Source organism: Myxine glutinosa, unplaced genomic scaffold (assembly GCF_964187855.1).
Source record: "Myxine glutinosa unplaced genomic scaffold, kmMyxGlut1.1 SCAFFOLD_820, whole genome shotgun sequence".
Classification (NCBI taxonomy): Eukaryota; Metazoa; Chordata; class Myxini; order Myxiniformes; family Myxinidae; genus Myxine; species Myxine glutinosa.
The window spans coordinates 87,587-113,413 of record NW_027616915.1 but is presented as its reverse complement, the minus strand read 5'-3'; the positions used below and the strand labels follow the sequence as shown (position 1 = coordinate 113,413).

Genomic DNA, 25,827 nt, shown 5'->3' with positions numbered 1-25,827 from the left:
CTGTGCCCAAACGATATGCTGCTCAGATGAGCATCGAGTGAAGTCCCTCAAGGACCCTTCAGAGAGACACGCAATCCGAGGCATCGAGTCGAGTGTGTGTAAAAGGTAGTCGATTCGCTTTGGAGACGCTGGACCAGAAACATGTTCCCATTGTTGGTGCCACAAAAATGAGGAATGTGGAGAGACTAAATGTTCATGAAGAGGATGTGGTCATGCTTTTTGACGCAAATGCTGTCAGAAGAAAGTGGAATATGTGGAGTGTTGTCCAGGTGTATCCTGGTTCTGACGGAAAAAAATCAGGAATGTCAAAGTAAGGCACAGAATGGTCAACTGAGTATCGGCGACCAATCACGAAGATTGCTGTTATATATCCAGCAGAAGGTAACTAGCTGACTAGATGAGGTGTATTCCCCATCGGGGGGAAGATGTTTCATGGAGGAAATCAAAATGGATGATATTTGGGAATAATGTTTTTTTGTGACACACTTTGTGAGGTCGATGCAAACAACGTCATGTGACCACGTGTACACGAGTGTGGAACAATCTCAAAGTCGTGATGTCTCTAACTCGGTGGGTAGACCAGAAAAATATGTCATCTGTGGAGACGGTGCTTGCAGAGTTTGAAGGAAATTGGACCATGTAGTTTAGAGAGTGTTCATCTTAAACTGCTTTTGTTTGCTAAACCGAGAGATAGGCCTACCAGCATCCTTCCAAAGAAGTGAGTTTATGAATGGAAAAGTGATGCTTTTATGGACAAATGGTGGACATTGTGCATCAATGTTGTTTCTTATAATGAACGTTGTACTGTGTTGGACATTGTATTATGAATACTAGTGGGGTCACACGTGGGAATCCCACGGGCATGGAGGTGTATCGTTGCGATCGGTTCAGCCGTTTTTGCGGTACCTGGGAGCGGACGGACAGACAGACAGACGGACGGACATTTGGTGAATTATAGTAAGATGGATGATCGATTTGTGCAATTAATGATTTGTCGAAGTCATGATGATCGTCAAGATATATGTTTCATGACCCAACGTCAATAGAAGTTTCATCACCTAATGTTTCATGACCTAATGTAAAATGCCTTTTTTGTTTGGTATTTTTCAGATCGAATGAACGTGATGTATACAGTTTGAAGCAGGATTGCTTGTGTCATTATGTTTATGGTTTCAATCAGTTTCACCGCAATGGCTGCCACAGGACAAATGTGCAATGGCCCAATAGCCAACAATATTCCCTCGGGATATATTTAATATTCCTTACATCATGCCAAGTGGCTTGGTTTTATCATCAAAGGCACAATTTTGTCATCTGTCTGCTGTACTCTTTATTGAAGTAATCCATGTACTGTATGCACATGCAAGAAGAGGCTTGCCATTGGAATTGTTGTTTGCAGATAACCTTATGATTACAGCTGCCAGTGCAGAGGAACTGTATGCCAGTTTGGTGAGGTATCAAAAAAGTGTAGAGTCTACATTCCTCCAGAAATCATAGCAGTGATTATCTTTGAGTAATCCCAACCATCAATCATATCATCTTTCCCTATTTTACAATGAATGATAGAAGGGATGAGGAAAAGGTTGAGGTGATGTGGCCGTGTGGGCATGTGTGATGATGAAGGAGGAGAACCTAGTAAGTGTCACAGACCAAATAATGCAAGGAAAGTGGAGTAGAAGTCGGCGAAAGACATGATGTGATGTAGTTCTGCGGTCGGACGTCACAGTTGGTACAGAAACAGCCACGTTGGCAGCATCACTTGCTGTCGTGAGCGTTGGATCAGTGAATACCATGGGCTTCTAGGAAAGGTCAAAGATGATACGCGCTGCATGTAGATGGAGGATGGATGTGCCTTTAGAGGTTGTGGGGATCATGGTGGAAATAATGATGGATGGAGATCAGAGTTTGGATTAGTAAAAAAAAATCACCATCATGTACATCATAAATATAAGAATGCAGTGTATGTACGTAGAGCGGTCTGGTTTGCACAGTAATCGGTTTGCTTGGTTCCTTTGAGTCAGGCAGGTATGTAATGAGTGAAGGCAAAGTGGATGGCAAAGATGATGTAAGTACGTACAAAGTAATCCACCAACTTTAGTGGCACAGGCATGATGGACCCAGAGTCATCTTGCTGGATGTTTTTATTTGCTCTCATCGGATGACGACCACCTGTTTGCAGGGGTGAGTTGAGGTAAAATAACCACTTAAAACAAGAGCAACAGCCAGCTATATCTTGTCTAGCAGACGGGCATGCACCGCATGACTAAACAACACATTTGTAATGCAAAAATCAGACAATGTTTTGCTTTAAGAAAAAAAACATTTATCTGCATTCCAGTGTTTTAAAGGTGAAATATTCTGTAAAGAATTGTGCAAATGTCCCTTATGAGGTCATCTACACACAGTCATGTGATCTAATTATGTATGTATGAGTGGAACAACTCAAAAAGCAGACAACCCTTTCAGCACACATTGTGACTTGCCGAATAGCATAATGTTCAAAATAATCCAAATAAACCGATGTGTGTGGTGTTCCCATCCAAGAACATCGCTCGTGATCCTTTGAGCGGGGGGCCAAATCCCAAATGCATTTTTTATTTTTCACACTCACCCCTGTAATGTCATCCAAGGCAAAAACACCGATCTCTCCATCCTCCCAGTGATCTTCGTTTGTATGCAACCCAAGGCTGCAGGGCAGCATCATTGCCTGAGGGTGCAATAGCTCGCCTACTCTTCGCGAAGGACACTGCGGGATCTTCAATGTCAACCAATAAATGGTGGCAGATGTGATGCCAGTTCAATGTCCATCCAAGGGCCGGCACACACATTGATGTATCGTCCTGCCCATGAAACGCCAAAATGCCATTTCATAGCTGGGTCGAAATTGGTGGTCTTTCTGTCTTCTACCGACTTCTATCTGGCCGAGCCCCCCCCCCCCCCACCCCAGCCCTGTCTGTGCTCTGTCCCCCAAAATACTCCTCCAGGTCGCACAAGATCTGCCAGCAACCCTCTTCTGGTGAAACTGCCAAAATCAAGACTCTCTGCTCAACTTCACTCTTTCATTGCTCTTTTCTCCCACCTCTGGAACAAACTCTCTCACTCTCTTCAATCCCACTGCTCCCTCCAGGTCTTCAAAACAGCTGTTCACCACCATCTCTTATCTTCCCCCATCCAAAACCTTGATCTTTTCTACCCCAGTTAATTCACCCCAGATCCACTTTAATGAAATACAAACTTCTTTCCTGCAAGTCCGAGCTCTGTCCATGTGTGTTTCACACTCCACCCCCTTCCCATGCCTCCTCTCTCCAAGCCCTCTCCCTCCCACAGATCTCCCGATGTCCCTGCTCTCAAATGTTGTACTTGTGTGCTTCCCCGTCTTTCCCCATCTTGTCTCCCACTCCCTTTATTTCGTCTTACAGTCACATAAAAAAGTAAGTAGACCCCATGTAAAGTTTTGACTTTTTCAACACATTTCAACATACAGCTATTTGATCTTCATCTATCTATAATTCCAGTAATCTCTGTCTGTACGTTTGTACGTTTGTACGTTTGTCTGTGACCGCTGTTTCTCGACAACCACGGGTCCGATATACTTTTAACTTGCCAGGTATATTGCTGGGGACCCGAGGATGTGCCTTTTCAAGGTTTCATATTAATCGGACAATTACTTACCGAGCTATGTCCAAAAAACGATTCAACCAATCAGAGAGCAGCGAACGATCGCGTGTGCCGAACGTGGCGGGCACACTCTGCCTCGGATGGCACATTTGAGAGCGTATTCATTTATTTCACGTTTGCAAACTATGTTGGCGTTAAACTATGTTTTACAACTAATAAAAACGAATTTGCGATTCATTCGCTTTCCTGCGCGTTTGTGCACGCGATGGCGATTTCTTTACCAAACTCCGGAAGCCGTTCGCTTTGGACCAAACCATTGCATGTAAATAGAGGGGGGGGATTGTCACCACTCGCAAGCCGTTCGCTTTGGACCAAACCATTTCATGTAAATAGAGGGGGGGGATATAATTTTAGATATAGATATAGTACGGGCATGCCCTAGTCTATCTATAATTCCAGTAATCTCTGTCTGTACGTTTGTCTGTGACCGCTGTTTCTCGACAACCACGGGTCCGATATACTTTTAACTTGCCAGGTATATTGCTGGGGACCCGAGGATGTGCCTTTTCAAGGTTTCATATTAATCGGACAATTACTTACCGAGCTATGTCCAAAAAACGATTCAACCAATCAGAGAGCAGCGAACGATCGCGTGTGCCGAACGTGGCGGGCACACTCTGCCTCGGATGGCACATTTGAGAGCGTATTCATTTATTTCACGTTTGCAAACTATGTTGGCGTTAAACTATGTTTTACAACTAATAAAAACGAATTTGCGATTCATTCGCTTTCCTGCGCGTTTGTGCACGCGATGGCGATTTCTTTACCAAACTCCGGAAGCCGTTCGCTTTGGACCAAACCATTGCATGTAAATAGAGGGGGGGGATTGTCACCACTCGCAAGCCGTTCGCTTTGGACCAAACCATTTCATGTAAATAGAGGGGGGGGGATATAATTTTAGATATAGATATAGTACGGGCATGCCCTAGTTTCTACAATATTGATAGATAAAGGTGATATAATATAACAAATATCATGAAACATTTACATTTTGTAGTCCATTGTATGATTTAAATAAACATGAATGCAAATTTCGCATGTGGAAAAAGTAAGTACACCCCTACATTTATCACGACTTCAAATACCTAAAATTAGAATCAGGTGCACCAGCTCAGGTGCAAATGATTAGAACATCGTTAGAGAGGATCTTGGAGGAACCTGTCTTATTTAAACCTCAGACATTTAGTTTGGTTTGCTCTTTGTTGTTGAAGTGTGCGGCATCACCATGCCTAGATCAAAAGAGCTCTCTGAGGCCTTCAGAAAGAAGGTTATATATTCCTACGAGTCTGGGAAGGGATTTAAAAAGATCTCCAAACAATTTGAAATCAATCGTTCGACTGTCCGGAAGATCATCGACAAGTGGAGAAGATTCCAAACAACTGCCAACTTGTTCAGGCCAGGCCGCCCCAGCAAATTCAGCCCGAGAGCAGACCGCAAGATGCTGAAAGAAGTCTCTAAGAACCCCCAGAATGTCATCACGGGACCTACAGGTAGCTCTAGCCACTGTTGATGTCAAAGTGCACGAGTCTACCATTAGAAAGAGGCTGCACAAATTTGATCTACATGGGAGGTGTGCCAGGAGGAAACCTTTGCTGTCCAGAAAGAACATCAGGGCAAGACTAAAGTTTGCCAATGAACACCTAGGCAAAGACCAGCACTTCTGGAACAATGTGCTCTGGACAGATGAGTCAAAGGTAGAGCTATTTGGCCACAGTACCAGAAGACATGTTTGGCGAAAACCAAAGACAGCATTTGACCACAAGAACCTGATACCAACTGTAAAGCATGGTGGTGGAAATATTATGGTTTGGAGCAGCTTTGCTGCATCAGGGCCTGGGCAGCTCACCATAATAGAATCCACTATGAATTCTTCATTGTACCAGAGGGTGCCTGAGGATAATGTGAGGCCATCTGTTGGAGAGTTGAAGCTCAACCAAAGGTGGACCTTGCAACATGACAATGACCCTAAGCATACCAGTAAATCCACCAAGGAATGGCTGAAAAGAAAGAAATGGAGGGTTCTGGAATGGCCAAGTCAAAGCCCGGATCTAAATCCCATCGATATGTTGTGGGGGGATTTGAAACGAGCTGTGCATGCAAGAAACCCCTCAAACATCGCACAGCTGAAAGAATTGTGCATGGAGGAGTGGGCAAAAATTTATCCGAGTCGATGTCAGAGACTGGTAGACAGTTATAAGAAACGCCTACTTGAGGTTGTTTCTGCCAAAGGGGGCAATACCACCTATTAGAGCCAAGGGTGTACTTACTTTTTCCACATGCGAAATTTGCATTTATGTTTATTTAAATTATACAATGGACGACAAAATGGAAATGTTTCATGATATTTGTTATATTATATCACCTTTATCTATCAATATTGTTGAAATGAAGATCAAATAGCAGTATGTTGAAATATGTTGAAAAAGCCAAAACTGTACATGGGGTGTACTTAATTTTTCAAGTGACTGTATGTGTCCGTTTGTTTTTTTTGTCATTAATGTTAGCTCTTACACGAGCCTCAATCTTGTATACCAAGAAAGAAAAAAATTCAAACCCAGGCTAGACAGCTTAAAATGAGTGTGCACACCAGTGAAATATGTGTAATACGAACTCCTCCATGTAAGCCTTAGATAAATTAACAATAAAAATTGTGATAATGTCATTCACGAAAGAAAGAATAGAAACCAATAGAGAGTGTACAAGTGGGTGTAAGAAATGAACGGTACCTCCAGAGGAACAGTTGTGGATCAGGGCTGCCGGTTTGAGTGTAAAGTTGGATTTTGCCGGAGTGGAGTGGTTTATAACACCGATGTTGCAGTCTTTGGGACGGGGTTGAACAAAAATGGAGAAAACTATGTCATCGACGGGAAATTGCACAGTGACCAGAGACACATTCTCTTAAAAAATGTGTTCGTCTTTGGAGCCAATGTTTCCTCATCCATCAACATATTTTCAATACAATCTTGTAAACAAAAAAAAGAAGAAAAAAAGTAATGCACGTAACAAAGAATAAAAACCAATAGAGAGTGTACGAGTGGGTGTCAGAAATGAACAGTACCTCCAGCTGAACTGTCGTGAATCAGGGCTGCTGCTTTGAGTTTCAAGTTGGATTTTGCCAGATTGGAGTGGTTCATGTCACCGATGTTGCAGTCTTTGGGACGGGGTTGAACAAAAATGGAGAAAACTATGTCATCGACGGGAAATTGCACAGCGACCAGAGACACATTCTCTTAAAAAATGTATTCGTCTTTGGAGCCAATGTTTCCTCATCAACATATTTTCAATACGATCTTGAGAAAGCGTTGAAATGAGAAAACAGAGAAATTTTAGGCCTGCAAAAGAAAACTTCAAAAGAGTTTGAGATTATTTTTAAGGAATAAATGACACAAAGTGCAACCTGATGCCTGTTTTTTCCTTTTTTTCTGAATGCAAATAACTCGATACCATACCTGGTTGAGCTGGGGTACTCAGCAGACAGGATGCATCCGTTTCCAAAGGTGGTGGGCTGTGCACCAACTGCAGAGACGCACACAAATTACGACATTGCACACCCTTCTTGGCAACAGCTTTAAAAACAACTAGAGAGTTCATAGAATACTTTCGCCATGCTTTCTTGAGAAAAAAGGACATGGACATGGGCTGTAAGCGGCAAATTGGATTGGTCAAGATGATGTAAAATGCTGTAATATTTTGTCCAATTACTGCCAAAGGAAAGGTTTTTGAAAGTGGCAAAAAGGACGATTTGTATTCTCCAGTGTTCAAATATATATTTTCAATTGAAACAAAGTAAAAGTTTTCAAAAATGATGAAAAATATTTTAAAAGTTGAAGAATTTTTTGGGAAGTTTACCACCGTTGATGCAGCGTCTTTCACACCACATTAGTTAACACGTTAGTTATTTGTTATTAGTTATATGAGTTATTATATTATATATTATTATGAGTAATATTATTGTTATTAGTTATTACATTATATATTAATTATTATATTATATTAGTTCTGTTCTTCCTTAATTAGTTATTTGTGCTTGTTTGTGTCCTTTCTGACATCCTCAAAAACAGTAAGTTTGATGATTCAATTCTTTTCAATTCTATTTGACTGCCAGACAGGCAGAGTGACAATATGATCTCACTCCACTCAGCACGTGAGCGATCAAGACAAATTCGGAGCCAAAGTCCTGTTAAATTACATGTTCAGTTTCTGATTCATGTTGCAACTCGTGTTCAAAATATAACGTTCGATTGGGATTAACTTGTTCCTCGATCATAAACTGACGTTGTGGACAGACAGACAAACTGAACAAATTGCTTAAGCCCACTTTTCACTTCATGCCACGGAATAAAAATGTAACATAATTAGCTCACCTGGACTTCAATCCAGTGAGCTTATGTGATTGAGCAGAGTCCATTGGTAAGTCAGTCAGCCAGAGAGTGAGTGAAAGCTAAAGTCAAGAGCCAAAGTCAGAGTCTGTAAACACTTCAGTCATTTTCGGTTGAACCAAACATATGATTTTGATGAAACTTGACCTCATCCTTCATATCTGATGCTTAACGAAGGTGCATTGACAGCATCAACATCTGCGCTCATTAACTGGTTGAAATCAGGCCGAAAACGCAAAAAAATACCTGCCCTTACCGACAGAGGGCATTGCATCAGCAGCAAAACTTGATGACGTCATTGGCGATTGCTGCTGACGTATGTGAGTTTCGGGACCCGTGCTCCTATTTTTAATGAGTGTTGTCCATAATCTCACAATAAAGGCTTTTTGAAAATTTGATGACAAATGCTCAATTTATGGTTTCAAAAAAGTTATAACCAGGAGGCACAAGCAAACCTGCACACACACGCAAAACCCATCTCCCGCTACCTGGAGGACGGGATAATTATGGCAGAGTCGTTCGGATGGACATCTCACCTCGTTTTCCTGACGACGCCACTGGTACCATTTCATCGCTTTGGGATAGGTTGGAGGAGAAGATCAGGAAGTTAACTTTTGAACCCCATTGTTTGCAATATCTTTGATGTACATCAGAACATCTAAGAGCCACGCTGTAAATATAAAAGCCATGCTGAGCAAATATCCCACAGTGTCTTACAATGAAGAGTAGGTTTGCGTTATCATCGGCATCCTGAACAAAATACAAATCCCTGTCCCAACCTACAGGAATGATGTAACCCGCAGCAACGTGCTGCATATCAGAGAAGATACCCTTCTCCTCTACCCTCTACCCTACCTTATGTTCCCTTATGAACAGTACATCTCCTATTTATTGCAACCTTATAATTCTAGCCCCACTCCATACATTCTCGCCCCAATCCATACGTATGTGTAAAATAGATGGCCTCAGTTGCTCTGCAAAAATTGCTCGTCAATGGATTGGTGGACGGTATACCAAAACTGCATGGTGTTAGCTGACTGAAGCTATAAACAAGATATGCACGTATTATCGGAGAGGATAAAACAATGAAAACCAACAGTCTTTAAACTCAGGATGATGCAAATGGGGAAATAAATGTTTTCCACTCCAAATATGAATCAATGATGTATTTTTTAAAAACTCGATAATCACACATCTGACACATCTGACCACATCTGACATCTGTCCATGTGTGGCTCACACATCTGACCATAAGATGTAACAGAAACTTTAAACATCAACGTATGTAATTGCATCGCAGTCTGCAGTTACTGTAAAACGAGACAAACTCTAACAGCAGCGTAGCCAGGCTTGTAAAATATTATAAACCACAAACACATGATTAGCTTTTTATCGTGTGAAGTTCTTCCTTGGCACACCTGAGCTCCTCACCACATACAAGGCTTTCATCCGCAGCTCAATGAAAAACTGTTCTCCCCTCTAGGCCGGTGCTCCTGCCTCACACCTAGCTCGGCTTCACGCTGTTGAAACCAAAGCTTTCAGAATCATTGGAATCTCCCGCGATGAAGCTGACTCCGAGGACCTTTCATTCACTCACCGCAGGCAGGTTGGTGGTCTTTCTGTCTTCTGCCGACTCCTATCTGGCCTTGCTCCCCCAGCTCTCCCTGTGCTCTGTCCCCCAAATATTCCTGCAGGTCGCACAAGATCTGCCAGCAACCCTCTTATGGTTAAACTGCCAAAATCTAGACTCTCTTCTCACCTTCACTCCTTTATTCCTCGTTACTCCCATCCCTGGAACAAACTCCCTCACTCTCTTCAATTCCACTCCTCCCTCCAGGTCTTTAAAACAGCTGTTCACCACCCTCTCTTATCTTGCCCCATCCAAAACCTTGATCTCTTCTACCCCCGTCTATTCACCCCAGATCCACTTTTTTTTTGAAATACCGACTTCTTTCTTTCCTGGAAGTTCTAGCAGTGTCCATGTGTTTTATACCTTTACCACCCCCCCCCCCCCACCTTTCTGCTTCCTCCCCCCCAAGCCCCCACCGTCCGACGGAGTTGATCTTCCGTTGTCCCTATTCTCTGCTGTTGTACTTCTGTGCTTCCCTCTTTCTGCCAATTTTGTCTCCCGCTCCCTTTATTGTATGTTTTCTGTGTCAGTTTTTTTTTGTGATTTTTGTTGGATTCTTACCCGAGCCTCGATCTTGTATCCAAAAAAAAAACAAAGAAGGTTATTCACGTAACAAAGAATAAAAACCAATAGAGAGTGTACGAGTGGGTGTAAGAAATGAACGGTACCTTCAAATGAACAGTCGTGAATCAGGGCTGCCGGTTTTAGTTCAAAGTTGCGTTTTGCCAGAGTGGAGTGGTTCTTATCACCGATGTTGCAGTCTTTGGGACGGGGTTGAACAAAAATGGAGAAAACTATCTCATCGACGGGGAAATGCACAATGACCGGAGACACATTCTCTTAAAAAATGTATTCGTCTTTGGAGCCAATGTTTCCTCATCAACATATTTTCAACACGATCTTGAGAAAGCACTGAAATAATAAAACAAAAAGAAATTTTATGCCTGCAAAAGAAAACGTCAAAAGGGTTTGAGATTATTTTTAAGGAATAAATGATAAAAAGTGCAACCTGATGGCTGTTTTTTCCTTTTTTTCTGAATGCAAATAACTCGATACGATACCTGGTTGAGCTGCGGTACTCAGCAGACAGGATGCATCCGTTTCCAAAGGTGGTGGGCTGTGCACCAACTGCAAAGACACGCACACAAATCACGACACTGCACACCTTTCTTGGCATGTTTTTTTTATAGCTCATCTGGAACGTAGTTCCGGTCAGCCTATGCGATGGCGCGTCGTCCATCCGTCAGTCCGTAAACACTTGCAACTTCTTCTCCAAAACTGCTGTTGTGATTGTGACGAAACTTGGCACAAATGATATTTCGGATGCTGCAACTCAAGTTTGTCGAGGTCTTCGGGGGACTACCGTGATCAAAGTGGATCCAAGTTTGACCCCTCCATCCCCTAAAATAGGAATTTGCTTTTTCCTCTGAAACTACACATACTATTTCGATGAAACTTGATCACAACCTTCATCACCCGTGATGTATCAAAGCTTGTTCACGGAATTAAAAAAAAAATCAGGCCCTAAGGTAGTCATGGAGGGAAGGAGGGGAGGGAGGGTTAACCCCCTAAAATAGGTATTTTTTTTGTTTGCTTGTTTAAAGTCTTATGATTACTTTAGTATATGATTGTACATGCTGCCCTGTCTCCAAGCAACCATTGAAATTGGCTTAAAATACTGTGATACTGTTTAAAATACCTTTAGTCAGTGTAGAATACTGTCTTATTCTACCAGGTGAGTGCCATGGGGGTATTGCCCCTATTTTTAAAAAATCTACATTGATTATATTGTATATTGGTCCACAGACCATCATGCACTTGCAGAAAAGTATGTACAATTTTGTAGACAAACTGAATGTAACACAGCTAGAATGGGAAGGGGAAAAGCGGGGACGAAACAGGAAAGGAACAAACTAACCGGCAACTAACAGACAAAAAGAGGTGAGGGAGACGGGGAAATATTATTACCTCCGCGACCAAAGGTTGATGGAGGTTATGTTTTCACCTCTGTCTGTCTGTCTGTTTGTGAACAAGTATCTCAAAAAACGTTGTGGCCGGATTCGGACGAAACCTGGCAGAGAGGTAGCGTATGTGACAAGGATGAAATGATTAGATTTTGGTGAAGATCCAGATTCGGATCCGGCTACTACAATTTTTTATGTGATTCTTCACCATTGGGAGATTGGGCCAAAAATGATACATAGCAGGATATCTCAAAAAGTTATCGACGGATTTGGATGAACCTTGGTAGACAGGTTGTGTGTGTGACAAGGACTAATGGATTCGATTTTGGTGAATATCTGAAAATGGATTCGGATATGAGAATTATTTAATTTTTCTAAGTGATGCTTCACCATTGATAGATCGGGTTAAAACTGATATATAACCTGATATTTAAAAAAGTTATGGACGAGTTATGAATAAACATGGAGGAACGAGTTGGTTAGGTGACAAGAACAAGCCGACTAGATTTTGGTTCAGGTCCGAATCCAGATCCGGCCTATCAGTGGGATACAAAACGTAAACTGTTCACCAGGCGGAGGTATGCTCGCTACCAGGTGCTGTGCTAGTTATATCATATAATCATAGATAATTGAATGAAATATGAATGAATGATCGTTTTGACGCCATTTTTCCCCACGAGAGCGGGGGTTAGCCTTGCGGGCCCCATGACCTCATGGTTCCCTGTTTGAGGCAATGTTTTTATGGCAGGATGCCCTTCCTGACGCCAACCCTTAGTCGCCTCTTATGATGCGCAGGTATATGGTGTACCTATTCTAAATCGGGGTACACACCGTGATCATTCATCCCAGCAAGCTGGTACTCAATTTGCCGACCTCGGAAGGATGACAGGCTGAGTCAACCCCCCTGACGTTAATTCAGCGATAGATCGGGATTCGAATCCAGGATCCTATGATCCCAAGCCTGCACCCGAACCGCTAAGGCAACACCAGGCTTATAGATAATTATGCGATAGATAATTCTATCGACACGATATCGATAATATACGATATCATAATATACGATAGATAACACCAACCACTAGATAATTATACGATATAATTAATTATTATTTCAAAAGTAAATCTCTGTACGAAGTTACACTCACTGACTGACAGATAGACGACAATAGACTCTCTCATCCCTTCAGGAACGGCTGAGAGTAAACGATCTATATCAAGGTAGATCTGTGCGTGGACACACTCACTGACGTCCAGATCGATTACAATAGTCCTTTCGGTGAAAAGGTGTGAAGATCAATAGAAATGAACATGAAACATTCTGAAACAAACAAGACGAACTGGCTAACAGGACGAACTTAATTTTGTTACAGCTCAAGCAATAAAAGTGAAAAAAACTAAAAATGTATCTTAAAATGAAAAGCCCATCCGCATCTGATTTGTACTCGAACGAAACTATATGAAAACAACAGCTTAAAAAACAACTGGAGAGTTCATAGAATACTTTCGCCATGCTTTCTTGAGAAAAAAGGACGTGGACATGGGCTGGAAGCGGCAAATTGGATTGGTCAAGATGATGTAAAATGCTGTAATATTTTGTCCAATTACTGCTAAAGGAAAGGTTTTTGAAAGTGGCCAAAAGGGCGATTTGTGTTCTCCAGTGTTCAAATATATATTTTCAATTGAAACAAAGTAAAAGTTTTTAAAAAGATAAAAAAGATTTTAAAAGTTGTAGATTTTTTTGGAAGTTTACCACCGTTGATGCAGCGTCTTTCACACCACCTTAGTTAACACGTTAGTTATTTGTTATTAGTTATATTAGTTATTATATTATATATTATTATGAGTAATATTATGATCATTAGTTATTACATTATATATTAGTTATTATATTATATTAGTTATGTCATGAGTTAATAAGTTATTTGTGCTTGTTTGTATCCTTTCTGACATCCTCAAAAACAGTAAGTTTGATGATTAAATTGTTTTCAATTCTATTTGACTGCCAGACAGGCAGAGTGACAATATGATCTCACTCCACTCAGCACATGAGCGATCAAGACAAATTCGGAGCCAAAGTCCTGTTAAATTACATGTTCAGTTTCTTATTGATGTTGCAACTCGTGTTCAAAATATAACGTTCGATTGGGATTAACTTGTTCCTCGATCATAAACTGACGTTGTGGACAGACAGACAAACTGAACAAATTGCTTAACCCCACTTTTCACTTCATGCCACGGAGGAAAACTGCAACATAATTAGCTCACCTGGACTTCAGTCCGGTGAGCTTATGTGATTGAGCAGAGTCCATTGGTAAGTCAGTCAGCCAGAGAGTGAGTGAAAGCCAAAGTCAAAAGCCAAAGTCAGAGAGTCTGTAAACACTTCAGTCATTTTCGGGGAACCAAAGATATGATTTTGATGAAACATGGCAACATGCTTCATATCTGATGCTTAGCGAAGGTGCATTGACAGCATCAACTTCTGCGCTCATTAACTGGTTGAAATCAGGCCTAAAACGCAAAGAATACCTGCCCTTACCTTCAGAGGGCATTGCATCAGCAGCAAAACTTGATGACGTCATTGACAGTTGCTGCTGATGTATGTGAGTTTCAGGACCCGTGCTCCTATTTTTAATGAGTGTTGTCCATAATCTCACAATAAAGGCTTTTTGAAAATTTGATGACAAAAGCTCAATTTATGGTTTCAAAAAAGTTATAACCAGGAGGCACAAGCAAACCTGCACACACACGCAAAACCCATCTCCCGCTACCTGGAGGACGGGATAATTATGGCAGAGTCGTTCGGATGGACATCTCACCTCGTTTTCCTGACGCCGCCACTGGTACCATTTCATCGCTTTGGGATAGGTTGGAGGAAAAGATCAGGAAGTTAACTTTTGAACCCCATTGTTTGCAATATCTTTGATGTACATCAGAACATCTAAGAGCCATGCTGTAAATATAAAAGCCATGCTGAGCAAATATCCCACGGTGTCTTACAATGAAGAGTAGGTTTGCGTTATCATCGGCACCCTGAACAAATTACAAATGCCTGTCCCAACCTACAGGAATGATGTAACCCGCAGCAACGTGCTGCATATCAGAGAAGATACCCATCTCCTCTACACTCTCCCCTACCTTATGTTCCCTTATGAACAGTACATCTCCTATTTATTGCAACCTCATAATTCTAGCCCCACTCCACACGGATGTGGAAAATAGATGGCCTCAGCTGCTCTGCAAAAATTGCTCGTCAATGGATTGGTGGACGGTATACCAAAACTGCATGGTCTTAGCTGACTGAAGCTATAAACAAGATATGCACGTATTATCGGAGAGGATAAAACAATGAAAACCAACAGGCTTTAAACTCAGGATGATGCAAATGGGGAAATAAATGTTTTCCACTCTAAATATGAATCAATGATGTATTTTTAAAAAGCTCGTTAATCACACATCTAACATCATCTGACACATCTGACATTTGACATCTGCCATCTGTCCATGTGTGGCTCACACATCTGACCATAAGATGTAACAGAAACTTTAAACATCAACGTATGTAATTGCATCGCAGTCTGCAGTTACTGTGAAACGAGACAAAGTCTAACAGTGGCAGAGCCATGCTGGTAAAATATTAAAAACCACAAACACACATGATTAGCTTTTTATCGTGTGAAGTCCTTCCTTGGCACACCTGAGCTCCTCACCACATACAACGCTTTCATCCGCAGCTCAATGGAATACTGTTCTCCCCTCTGGGCTGGTGCCCCTGCCTCACATTCAGCGCGGCTTCACGCTGTTGAAACCAAACCTTTCAGAATCATTGGAATCTCCCGCGATGAAGCTGACTCCGAGGACCTTTCATTCACTCACCGCAGGCAGGTTGGTGGTCTTTCTGTCTTCTGCCGACTCCTATCTGGCCTTGCTCCCCCAGCTCTCTCTGTGCTCTGTCCCCCAAATATTCCTGCAGGTCGCACAAGATCTGCCAGCAACCCTCTTATGGTTAAACTGCCAAAATCTAGACTCTCTTCTCACGTTCACTCCTTTATTCCTCTTTACTCCCACATCTGGAACAAACTCCCTCACTCTCTTCAATTCCACTCCTCCCTCCATGTCTTTAAAACAGCTGTTCACCACCCTCTCTTATCTTCCCCCATCCAAAACCTTGATCTCTTCTACCCCCGTCAAGTCACCCCAGATCCACTTTTTTTTGAAATACCGACTTCTTTCTTTCCTGGAAGTTCTAGCAGTGTCCATGTGTTTTATACCTTTCCCACCCCCCACCCCCACCTTTCCATGCTTCCTCCCCCCCAAGCCCCCACCCTCCGACGGAGTTGATCTTCCGTTGTCGCTTTTCTCTGCTGTTGTACTTCTGTGCTTCCCTCTTTCTGCCAATTTTGTCTCCCGCTCCCTTTATTGTATGTTTTGTGTGTCAGTTTTTTTTGTGATTTTTGTTGGTTTCTTACCCGAGCCTCGATCTTGTATACAAAAAAAAAAAAAAAAGGTAATTCCCGTAACAACAACAACAACAACATGCATTTTAAAGGCCATTTTCCCTGCTAGAGCGGGGGTTAGCCTTGCGGTCCCCATGACAATCTTCTCCATTTTGCCCTATTTTCTGCATCTCTCCTTGTTAACCCCCTTGCCCGCATTTCTTCTTCCACCATCTTTAGCCAAGTCTTTTTCGGTCTTCCCCGTCCTCTGCTTCCTTCTACATTCATTTCCATCACTCTTCTCAACCAGTCACTTTCATCCTTCCTCAACACATGACCAAACCATCTCAACCTGTTCCTCTTCACAGCATCAATCACAGGCTCTATTCCCATCATCTTTCGCAATTCATCATTTGTCTTCCTCTCTCTCAACGATACTCCACACATCCACCGAACCATTCGCATTTCCACCCTTTCCAACCTTCGTTGCTGCTCTACGTTCATTACCCATGTCTCGCTCCCATAAATCATAACACTTCTCACACATGCAGCATACACCTTTCCCTTCAGCTTCAACGACACTCCCCTCATCATCAGCACGCCACCCAGTTCCCGAAACTTCTTCCATGCACATCTCACTCGAGCAACCGTTGCCGAGTCTGATCCACCTTCTCCATTCAGCATGTCTCCGAGGTAGCAAAATGTTTTCACACCTTCCAGCTTCACGCCGTCTCCAAGATCCAACTCAACATTTCCGCCATCTGCAGCTCCCGCTGTGCACACCTTACATTTGAATGTAGCTGCCACACTGGTTAATGACCCTCTCAGACCACTACATTTTTGATGAACCAACTCAGCGCACATTGTACATTGAATGGAGTTCAATCCGACACCCTTCCTACACACAGCACAGGGCCACTTCCCAGTTCTTTCCACATCACCACATGCTTTACCACTTGCCATCACCTTCGTCTTTCCGATATTCACCTTCAGACCTTTTGTCTCCATACATTCCTTACACGTGTTCATCTTTTCCTTCAGTCCATCCATACTTTCCGCAATCAACACCAGATCATCTGCATACAACAACTCCCAAGGTAAACCTTCCTTTACGTTCTGAGCCAGCACCTCCATCACAGCTACAAATAGTAGTGGACTTAGTACCGACCCCTGATGCACTCCCACCTTCACCTCAAACTCACCACTGTTCCCGTCCTTCGTCCTTACAGCTGTGCGCGCTCTTTTGTACATTGCCATCACTACTCTGATCAACCATTCCTCCACTCCTAACTTCCTCAATGCCCATGTCAATACTTTGCGTGGTACCCTATCGAATGCTTTCTCCAGATCAACAAACCCAAGAAACAACTTCTTCCTCTTCTCCATGTACTTCTCCTGCAACTGCCTCCCAATGAAAAGCGCGTCTGTCGTTCCTCTTCCTGGCATGAATCCAAACTGCATTTCGTCGATCTTCACTTTCTTCCTTATCCTCCTCTCCAACACCCTTTCCAATACCTTCATTCCATGCTCCAATAACTTTATCGCTCGGTACGAGCCACACTCCAGAGGGTCACCTTTCCCCTTGTATAGAGGAATGAGGGTACTCAGTTCCCAATCCACTGGAATGCGGCCTTCTTTCACCACCAGATTACAGATCTCTGTCATTCTCTTCACACCCCAACTTCCTGCTGCCTTCAACATATCTCCCACAACTCCCGTCGGCCCTCCCGCTTTTCTACCCTTCATTGCTTTTATCGCTTCCTCAACTTCCTTCTCAGTTATCTTCTCTGCCGGTCCTAAAACAGGGTTACTCTCTATGTTGCCATCCCATTCATTCTCTGTATTCAACAGCATTTCCATATATCTTTTCCATCTTCCTTTAATTACATCTGGGTCGACAACGATTTGTCCCACTTCATCCTTCAAGCAACTCACCCCCATCACATCACACCTCTCTTTCGCTATCTGCTTTGCAATCCTGAATACTGCTTTCTGACCCTCTTCCGAATCCAAGCGTTCTCCGAACATTTTCCTACATGCCTCCTGCGCCTTTGCTACCTCTTTCTTTGCAGCCTTCCTGGCTGCCTTATAACTTTCATGCTCTGCTGTTTCTGCTCCCGTACCCTTCGCCTTCTGCCACTCCTTGAACTTCTTCCTCTTCTCGTCAATCCTCTTTCCAACTTCATCATCCCACCACCATGTTTCCGAGTGCCTCGGTGGTCCTTTTGTCCATCCACATACCTCACCAACGGCTCCCAACAGACAAGCTTTCATTGACATCCAACCACTTTCAAGCTCAACCACATCATCCTCGACCCTACTCAGCCTCTCTTTTAATGCCTCCCTTACTGTCACCTCTTTCAATCTCCACACCTTCATTCTCGGTTGGTACTTCACCCGCCGAGCTCTCCTCGCACCTTTCACCCTTACGTCGCAGACAACCAAGTGGTGCTGTGAAACAGCCTCCTCCCCCGGGATCACCTTTGTGTCCCGGAGGTGCCCCCTATCTCGCCTACGCACCATCAGGTAGTCAACGGTTGTCGTCGACCCACCTGACGTGTATGTAACAAGCTTATTATCCTCTTTCTGGAACTGAGTATTACAAATCAACAATTCAGCTCCATCAGCAAACTCCAAAATCCTTTCACCTTCTCCATTTCTCACACCATATCCGTAACCCCCATGAACTCCGTCAAAACCATCCATACTCCTTCCCACATGTCCATTTAGGTCTCCTCCTACCACAACAACTTCCTCATCTTTCACGTTTTCCATCAGCTTCTCTATCGCACACCAGAACTTGTCCTTTTCTTCATCGCTTCGACCAACCTGCGGAGCATATCCCGAGATGACGTCACTCTAGTCACACTCACCACACTGTCTACAAACTCCTCAGAAAACAGGACACCAACACCATTCACGCCCTCCGGGCAGCCTTGCCACACAAACTTGTATTTCTGTCCCTGCCTACCCTTCACCATTCTCACACCACTTCCCTTCCATCTCGTCTCTTGCACACAACATATGTCCACTCTTCTTCTGACCAATACTTCCACCACTTCTCCTGATCTCCCTGTCATTGTCCCTACATTCCATGTCCCAAACCTCAGAAACCGATCTCCACTTCGGGCTGTACCCTGCCCATATGTAGTTGTAATTGTCATGGTTCCCTTTTTGAGGCAATGTTTTTATGGCCGGATGCCCTTCCTGATGCCAACCCTCTTATTCGTCTCTTACGACACGCAGGGATACGGTGTACCTATTCTTATCCAGGGTACACACCGGTATCAGTTTTTTTTGTGATTTTTGTTGGTTTCTTACCCAAGCCTCGATCTTGTATACAAAAAAAGAAAAAAAAGAAGTTATTCCCGTAACAAAGAATAAAAACCAATAGAGAGTGTATGAGTGGGTGCAAGAAATGAACGGTACCTTCAAATGAACAGTCGTGAATCAGGGCTGCCGGTTTAAGTTCAAAGTTGGGTTTTGCCAGAGTGGAGTGGTTCTTATCACTGATGCTGCAGTCTTTGGGACGGGGTTGAACAAAAATGGAGAAAACTATCTCATCGACGGGAAATTGCACAGTGACCAGAGACACGTTCTCTTAAAAAATGCATTCGTCTTTGGAGCCAATGTTTCCTCATCAACATATTTTCAATACGATCTTGAGAAAGCGTTGAAATGAGAAAACAAAGAGAATTTTAGGCCTGCAAAAGAAAACTTCAAAAGTGTTTGAGATTATTTTAAAGGAATAAATGACTCAAAGTACAACCTGATGGCTGTTTTTTTCCTTTTTTCTGAATGCAAATAACCCGATACGATACCTGGTTGAGCTGGGGTACTCAGCAGACAGGATGCATTTGTTTCCAATGGTGGTGGGCTGTGCACCAACTGCAGAGACACGCACACAAATTACGACATTGCACACCCTTCTTGGCAACAGCTTAAAAAACAACTGGAGAGTTCATAGAATACTGTTACGGTTCTCCGCCGCCCTTCTTACCCTTACCGAGGGGGGATTAAGCCCCTTGTTCTTTCTGGGCTTGGCGGAACCGAGAGACTTGAAATGCCTCTTCCGGGCGAACGCAAGGTAGGGTTTTGGGACCAAGTCTCGCTCGTACCTAAATCCCTGCACTGCCACGGAAGCGGGGAAGCAAGCCTCGCACGTGCCACGTGTGATTTTGGTACAATGAGCGGATTGAGTACCACGTGGTCCGTGCATTTACCGTTACATTTTGGACCCCGATTAAAGCGGTTCTACTCGTACCACGCTTAGCCAATGAGGAAATCACAAGAACGATCGAATGGAAGGAAGAACACAGGTTTAATTATTATTCCCACACGTATGTACAATGATCGGTATGCAGAGACACAGAGAAGCACTTAATCAGTCTTATCCTGAACCCCCAGACTCGGGCCCATCACACCCACACAGGGAATTGCAGGCAGTTTGATGTTCCAGCCAAACACGCCGACTTAGTCGTCCAGGAACAGCCATGTCCGGCTCTCCACGGTCCCAGCACGTCCCGCGAAGAAGGCACGCAGGCGATGGAAGGATCCTCGTAGAGCGTCTCCCGAACAAAAGGCAGCCGATGAGGTAGGAAGGAAAATACGCGTCTCTCAGCGCGGCTGGCGGTTACACAGCACATTATCACTCGCGTAACTCAATGCACTGTACGTGGCTCAGCTTCAAGCTCAACAGAGCGTTGCTTTCATGTGAGCGTGTATCCTGGTTCATGTGCGTCTTTCTCCACTCAATGCCAACCCAGTCCTCTTACTGCTCTCTTCAATGCAGGTGCTCGCGAGTCCTCCTCATCAGTCCTCTTGGGAGCTTTGCGCAACCGCTTATATTGACACGTCCCGAACCTTCCCGAACCTTCTCGAACCTTCCAACCACGCCCTGTGACGCAGTGCTGCCGCCACACCCTCTGAGCCCTGATTGGCGGCTCGCGCTTACCGTCAGCTCTTCTGCCGCCCTCATTCGGTCCCGCCCCGACCCCCCTAGGCCTGCCTCATGTTAATTCGCGCCAAAAGAATTGAAGGCCGCACAAAGAGGCGTGAGGCCAGGGAGGCGGGATCAGGCAATGGAAGTAGGAGTAGGACCTATTCTCCTTACTCTACTCAACGCAGAACTAACATAGGAAAAGGACTAAGCTCACAAATACTAAGAGATAACTATACTATCGCGAGGCTACATGTTGTTTGTGTGACTAACTATGAGAGGGAAATTTAACCTTTATTATACTGACTGTTACCAAAACTCAAAACCGCAACAATACTTTCGCCATGCTTTCTTGAGAAAAATGGACATGGACATGGGCTGCAAACGGTAAATTGGATTGGTGAAGATGATGTAAAATGCTGTAATATTTTGTCCAATTCATGCTAAAGGAAAGGTTTTTGAAAGTGGCCAAAAGGGCGATTTGTGTTCTCCAGTGTTCAAGTATATATTTTTAATTGAAACAAAGTAAAAGTTTTTAAAAAGATAAAAACGATTTTAAAAGTTGTAGAATTTTTTTGAAAGTTTACCACCGTTGATGCAGCATCTTTCACACTACCTTAGTTCACACGTTAGTTATTTGTTATTAGTTATTAGTTATATTAGTTATTATATTATATGTTATTATTAGTAATATTATGATCATTAGTTATTATATTATATATTAGTTATTATATTATATTAGTTATGTTCTTCGTTAATTAGTTATTTGTGCTTGTTTGTGTCCTTTCTGACATCCTCAAAAACAGTAAGTTTGATGATTAAATTGTTTTCAATTTTATTTGACTGCCAGACAGGCAGAGTGACAATATGATCTCACTCCACTCAGCACATGAGCGATCAAGACAAATTCGGGGCCAAAGTACTGTTAAATTACATGTTCAGTCTCTGATTCATGTTGCAACTCGTGTTCAAAACATAACGTTCGATTGGGATTAACTTGTTCCTCGATCATAAACTGACGTTGTGGACAGACAGACAAACTGACCAAATTGCTTAACCCCACCTTTCACTTCATGCCACGGAATAAAACTGCAACAAAATTAGCTCACCTGGACTTCAGTCCGGTGAGCTTATGTGATTGACCAGTGTCCATTGGTAAGTCAGTCAGCCAGAGAGTGAGTGAAAGCCAAAGTCAGCGAGTCTGTAAACACTTCAGTCATTTTCGGTTGAACCAAACATATGATTTTGAAGATACATGGCAACATGCTTCATATCTGATGCTTAACGAAGGTGCATTGACGGCATCAACTTCTGCGCTCATTAACTGGTTGAAATCAGGCCTAAAACGCAAAGAATACCTGCCCTTACCTGCAGAGTGCATTGCAGCCGCAGCAAAACTTGACGTCATTGACAGTTGCTGCTGATGGATGTGAGTTTCAGGACCCGTGGTCCTATTTTTAATGAGTGTTGTCCATAATCTCACAATAAAGGCTTTATGAAAATTTGATGACAAAAGCTCAACTTATGGTTTCAAAAAAGTCATAACCAGGAGGCACAAGCAAACCTGCACACACACGCAAAACCCATCTCCCGCTACCTGGAGGACGGGATAATTATGGCAGAGTCGTTCGGATGGACATCTCACCTCGTTTTCCTGACGCCGCCACTGGTACCATTTCATCGCTTTGGGATAGGTTGGAGGAAAAGATCAGGAAGTTAACTTTTGAACCACATTGTTTGCAATATCTTTGATGTACATCAGAACATCTAAGAGCCACGCTGTAAATATAAAAGCCATGCTGAGCAAATATCCCACGGTGTCTTACAATGAAGAGTAGGTTTGCGTTATCATCGGCACCCTGAACAAATTACAAATGCCTGTCCCAACCTACAGGAATGATGTAACCCGCAGCAACGTGCTGCATATCAGAGAAGATACCCATCTCCTCCACACTCTCCCCTACTTTATGTTCCCTTATGAACAGTACATCTCCTATTTATTGTAACCTTATAATTCTCGCCCCACTCCACACGGATGTGGAAAATAGATGGCCTCAGCTGCTCTGCAAAAATTGCTCGTTCATGGATTGGTGGACGGTATACCAAAACTGCATGGTCTTAGCTGACTGAAGCTATAAACAGGATCTGCACGTATTATCGGAGAGGATAAAACAATGAAAACCAACAGTCTTTAAACTCAGATGTGACAGAAACTTTAAACATCAACGATTGTAATTGCATCGCAGTCTGCAAGTCGAACAGCGGCGAAGCCGGGCTTGTAAAATATTACAAACCACAAACACACATGATTAGCTTTCTAAACAGTCGCTTATGCTGTTTACAACATTAAACAAAGAAATTTGGAGGAATCCAGACATCCATAAGTAAAGTTTTACTTCCAGAACTGAGCGAAGATCTACTGTAATCTATAGACCCCACAAGAGTTGGAGGTGTGCTCCTTTACCAAGCAGCTCGCTAGCGCTTGCCTAGCCAGCCGTTCCTTAACGGTTTTGAATGGAGTGCATGCTCAAATGCTTAAACCTCTTCGCGATCTCTCCACAATAAACTTGGTAAATGAACACACACCCAATGTTCTTGAGGCCTGACCATTGATCTACTGTAATCGATGTACCCCAGAGAGGAATGACCTTTGCCTTTGACATGACTCAAGGTGAAAGAGAAAATTGTATTCAGAGCAGGAACACATTTACCGTTATTTGCAGGTTTCTTGCCCAGGAGGGATGGATGACTCAGGGTTCCCTGAAACAAGAACGTTGAGGGCTGGAATCAGGATAATTCAAGGTTAAAGGCTCAAGATTCATTCCGATTCCGACAGAGCACTCCATAGTGGCAGCAATTGCAGTGTAATAAACCAGTATTAGGCGTCCACGACCATCCTTGACTATGTTGTGGATTGCCGGCTTTGGCCCTCACTTTTTGACCTTTTTTCCTCTGGATGTTATGGGAGGGAGATTATGTTTTCATCCATGTCTGTCTGTGAATAGTGTACCTCAAAAAGTTATGGACTGATTCAGATGAAATTTGTTGGACAGGTTGTGTGTGTGACAAGTACGAAATTATTAGATTTTGGTGAAGATTTGAATCCGGATTCGGATCCGACAAGATTTTTAAGCGATTCTTCACCATTGAGAGATCGGGCCAAAAATGATATATATCACGTTATTTCAAAAAGTTATGGACAGAATCAAACGAAATTTGTCGGAGAGATTTGCTGTGCGACAAGGACGAAATGATTTTCTGGTTCTTGTCTTGTACGTTCGTTGTCTCCGTAACCGCTTGAGCAATCGACACGAAAGCTTCAACGTAGGAGCGCCTACTCAGGGAGAATTATTGAACGTTCCCATGGTTCTTTTGAATTATTGAAGGCTTCAGGGAGCAAGCACTCTCCCTCCCACAGATCTCCCAATGTCCCTGCTCTCCGCTGTTGTACTTGTGTGCTTCCCTCTCTCTACCCATCTTGTCTCCCGCTCCCTTTTTGTTTTGTGTGTCCGTTTTTTTTTGTGATTGATGTTAGCTCTTACACGAGCCTCGATCTTGTATGCAAAAAAAAGAAAAGAAAAAAGAAGGAAGTTACATGATTGGATGTAAAATGCGACCGGTGTTCCACAAAGTCTGTTTTCTGTTGGCATGGGTCGCAGGTGTTTCACGGAGCTGGAATAAACAGCCTCGCTCGGTCGAATAAATAAAGCTGAGGGTGTTCTTGTGGAACATACTTCGGAAGAGATGCACTGAGTGCTTTGCAATGAATGCCGAACGTGTTCTGTGTGAAGAGACCCGGACACGCATGCGCAAGGCACGCACACAGGGCTGCGAATGCGTCACACGTCCCCACAACAAAAGTGTCGGATTCTGACCGGGATAACGGCACGTGATGCTGACATACTGTGATCGACCATTCATACTAAATGAAGAAACAACCGCACATGGAACATTCAGCAGCTCTTTGGTCTGCACAGTATTTGATGTCGATGTGGAACTCACCATCCTCTCCCGTTCGAGCCTTTTCAGGATCTCCGTCAAAAACATTTCGATCTATTAAGAATGTTTCTTAACTCTCCTCGAAATCAAACGTCTTCTCACCGTTTGCTCAGATTGCCTAAGCGACGTGACGTCACAATAACAGATAACTGTAACAGTTTTGTTGCGACCCTGTTGCCAATGCAATGCATGACGTCACTCTTGCCGTTTACGTCAAACTTAACGGGGAAGTCGGGACTTATACAAGGCGCTCACCTCTGGAGATTATCTTCAGTTTCATTTCCTTCACTCGACATTCCTTGAGATGATGTTTCCTGAAGAACGTTGTCGGAATTCGGAAACATCCACACAAGAACACCACAGCATGCACACCTGAGCAGGTGTGTTCAGTTACCAAGCGGCAACTAACGCTCAAACAACATTTATTTGAAATTTAAAACCGCTCAAACAACATTTATTTGAAATTTAAAACCGCCCATGCAACGGAACGGAGTGCTCGGCACCGCTTAAATAACATGGCGGGCTCCACGAAAACATAAATAAATGGGGAGGGCCTGCACCAATGTTCCGCCGTCCCTTAGGTATCCCGTTTGCTCGTCCTCGTTGGTGGATGTTAAAGAGTCCATTGTGAAGGTGAGGAGACCTATCCCTGAGATCCAGATCAATTTCCAAGTTTCTACCAGCTTCAGTCGAACATCAGTCATGACCACCTAGTTCGTGAAAGACTTGGGGCACAAACTGGTCCCAGGACCCAGGGTGATCAGAATTACCAGGTAAATTGTGAAATGTTTATCTTGCACATCGT

General features: G+C 43.2%; 1 protein-coding gene across 1 annotated transcript; it reads right to left on the bottom strand.

Annotated features, from left to right (window-relative positions):
• Positions 1–1,309: 1,309 nt before the first annotated feature.
• Positions 1,310–19,565, bottom strand: LOC144889106 (uncharacterized). The gene is made up of 10 exons (XM_078768989.1): positions 19,514–19,565; positions 14,468–14,505; positions 10,749–10,815; positions 10,356–10,448; positions 8,594–8,631; positions 7,128–7,194; positions 6,737–6,829; positions 6,405–6,497; positions 2,078–2,169; positions 1,310–1,852 (listed from the first exon to the last, which is right to left on the bottom strand). The coding sequence occupies exons 2-10, from the start codon at positions 14,501–14,503 to the stop codon at positions 1,721–1,723; spliced, it is 711 nt and encodes a 236-aa protein (XP_078625115.1). The 5' UTR covers positions 14,504–14,505; positions 19,514–19,565; the 3' UTR covers positions 1,310–1,720.
• Positions 19,566–25,827: the final 6,262 nt, after the last annotated feature.

Coding starts and splice junctions, on each gene's coding strand:
- LOC144889106 (XM_078768989.1), bottom strand. CDS start 14,503: ATGAAATGGTACCAGTGGCGGCGTCAGGAAAACGAG. Junction 6,498..6,736: donor TCACGACAGTTCAGCTGGAG/GTACTGTTCATT, acceptor CCCGTCCCAAAG/ACTGCAACATCGGTGTTATA. Junction 2,170..6,404: donor CCACAACTGTTCCTCTGGAG/GTACCGTTCATT, acceptor CCCTGCAAACAG/GTGGTCGTCATCCGATGAGA.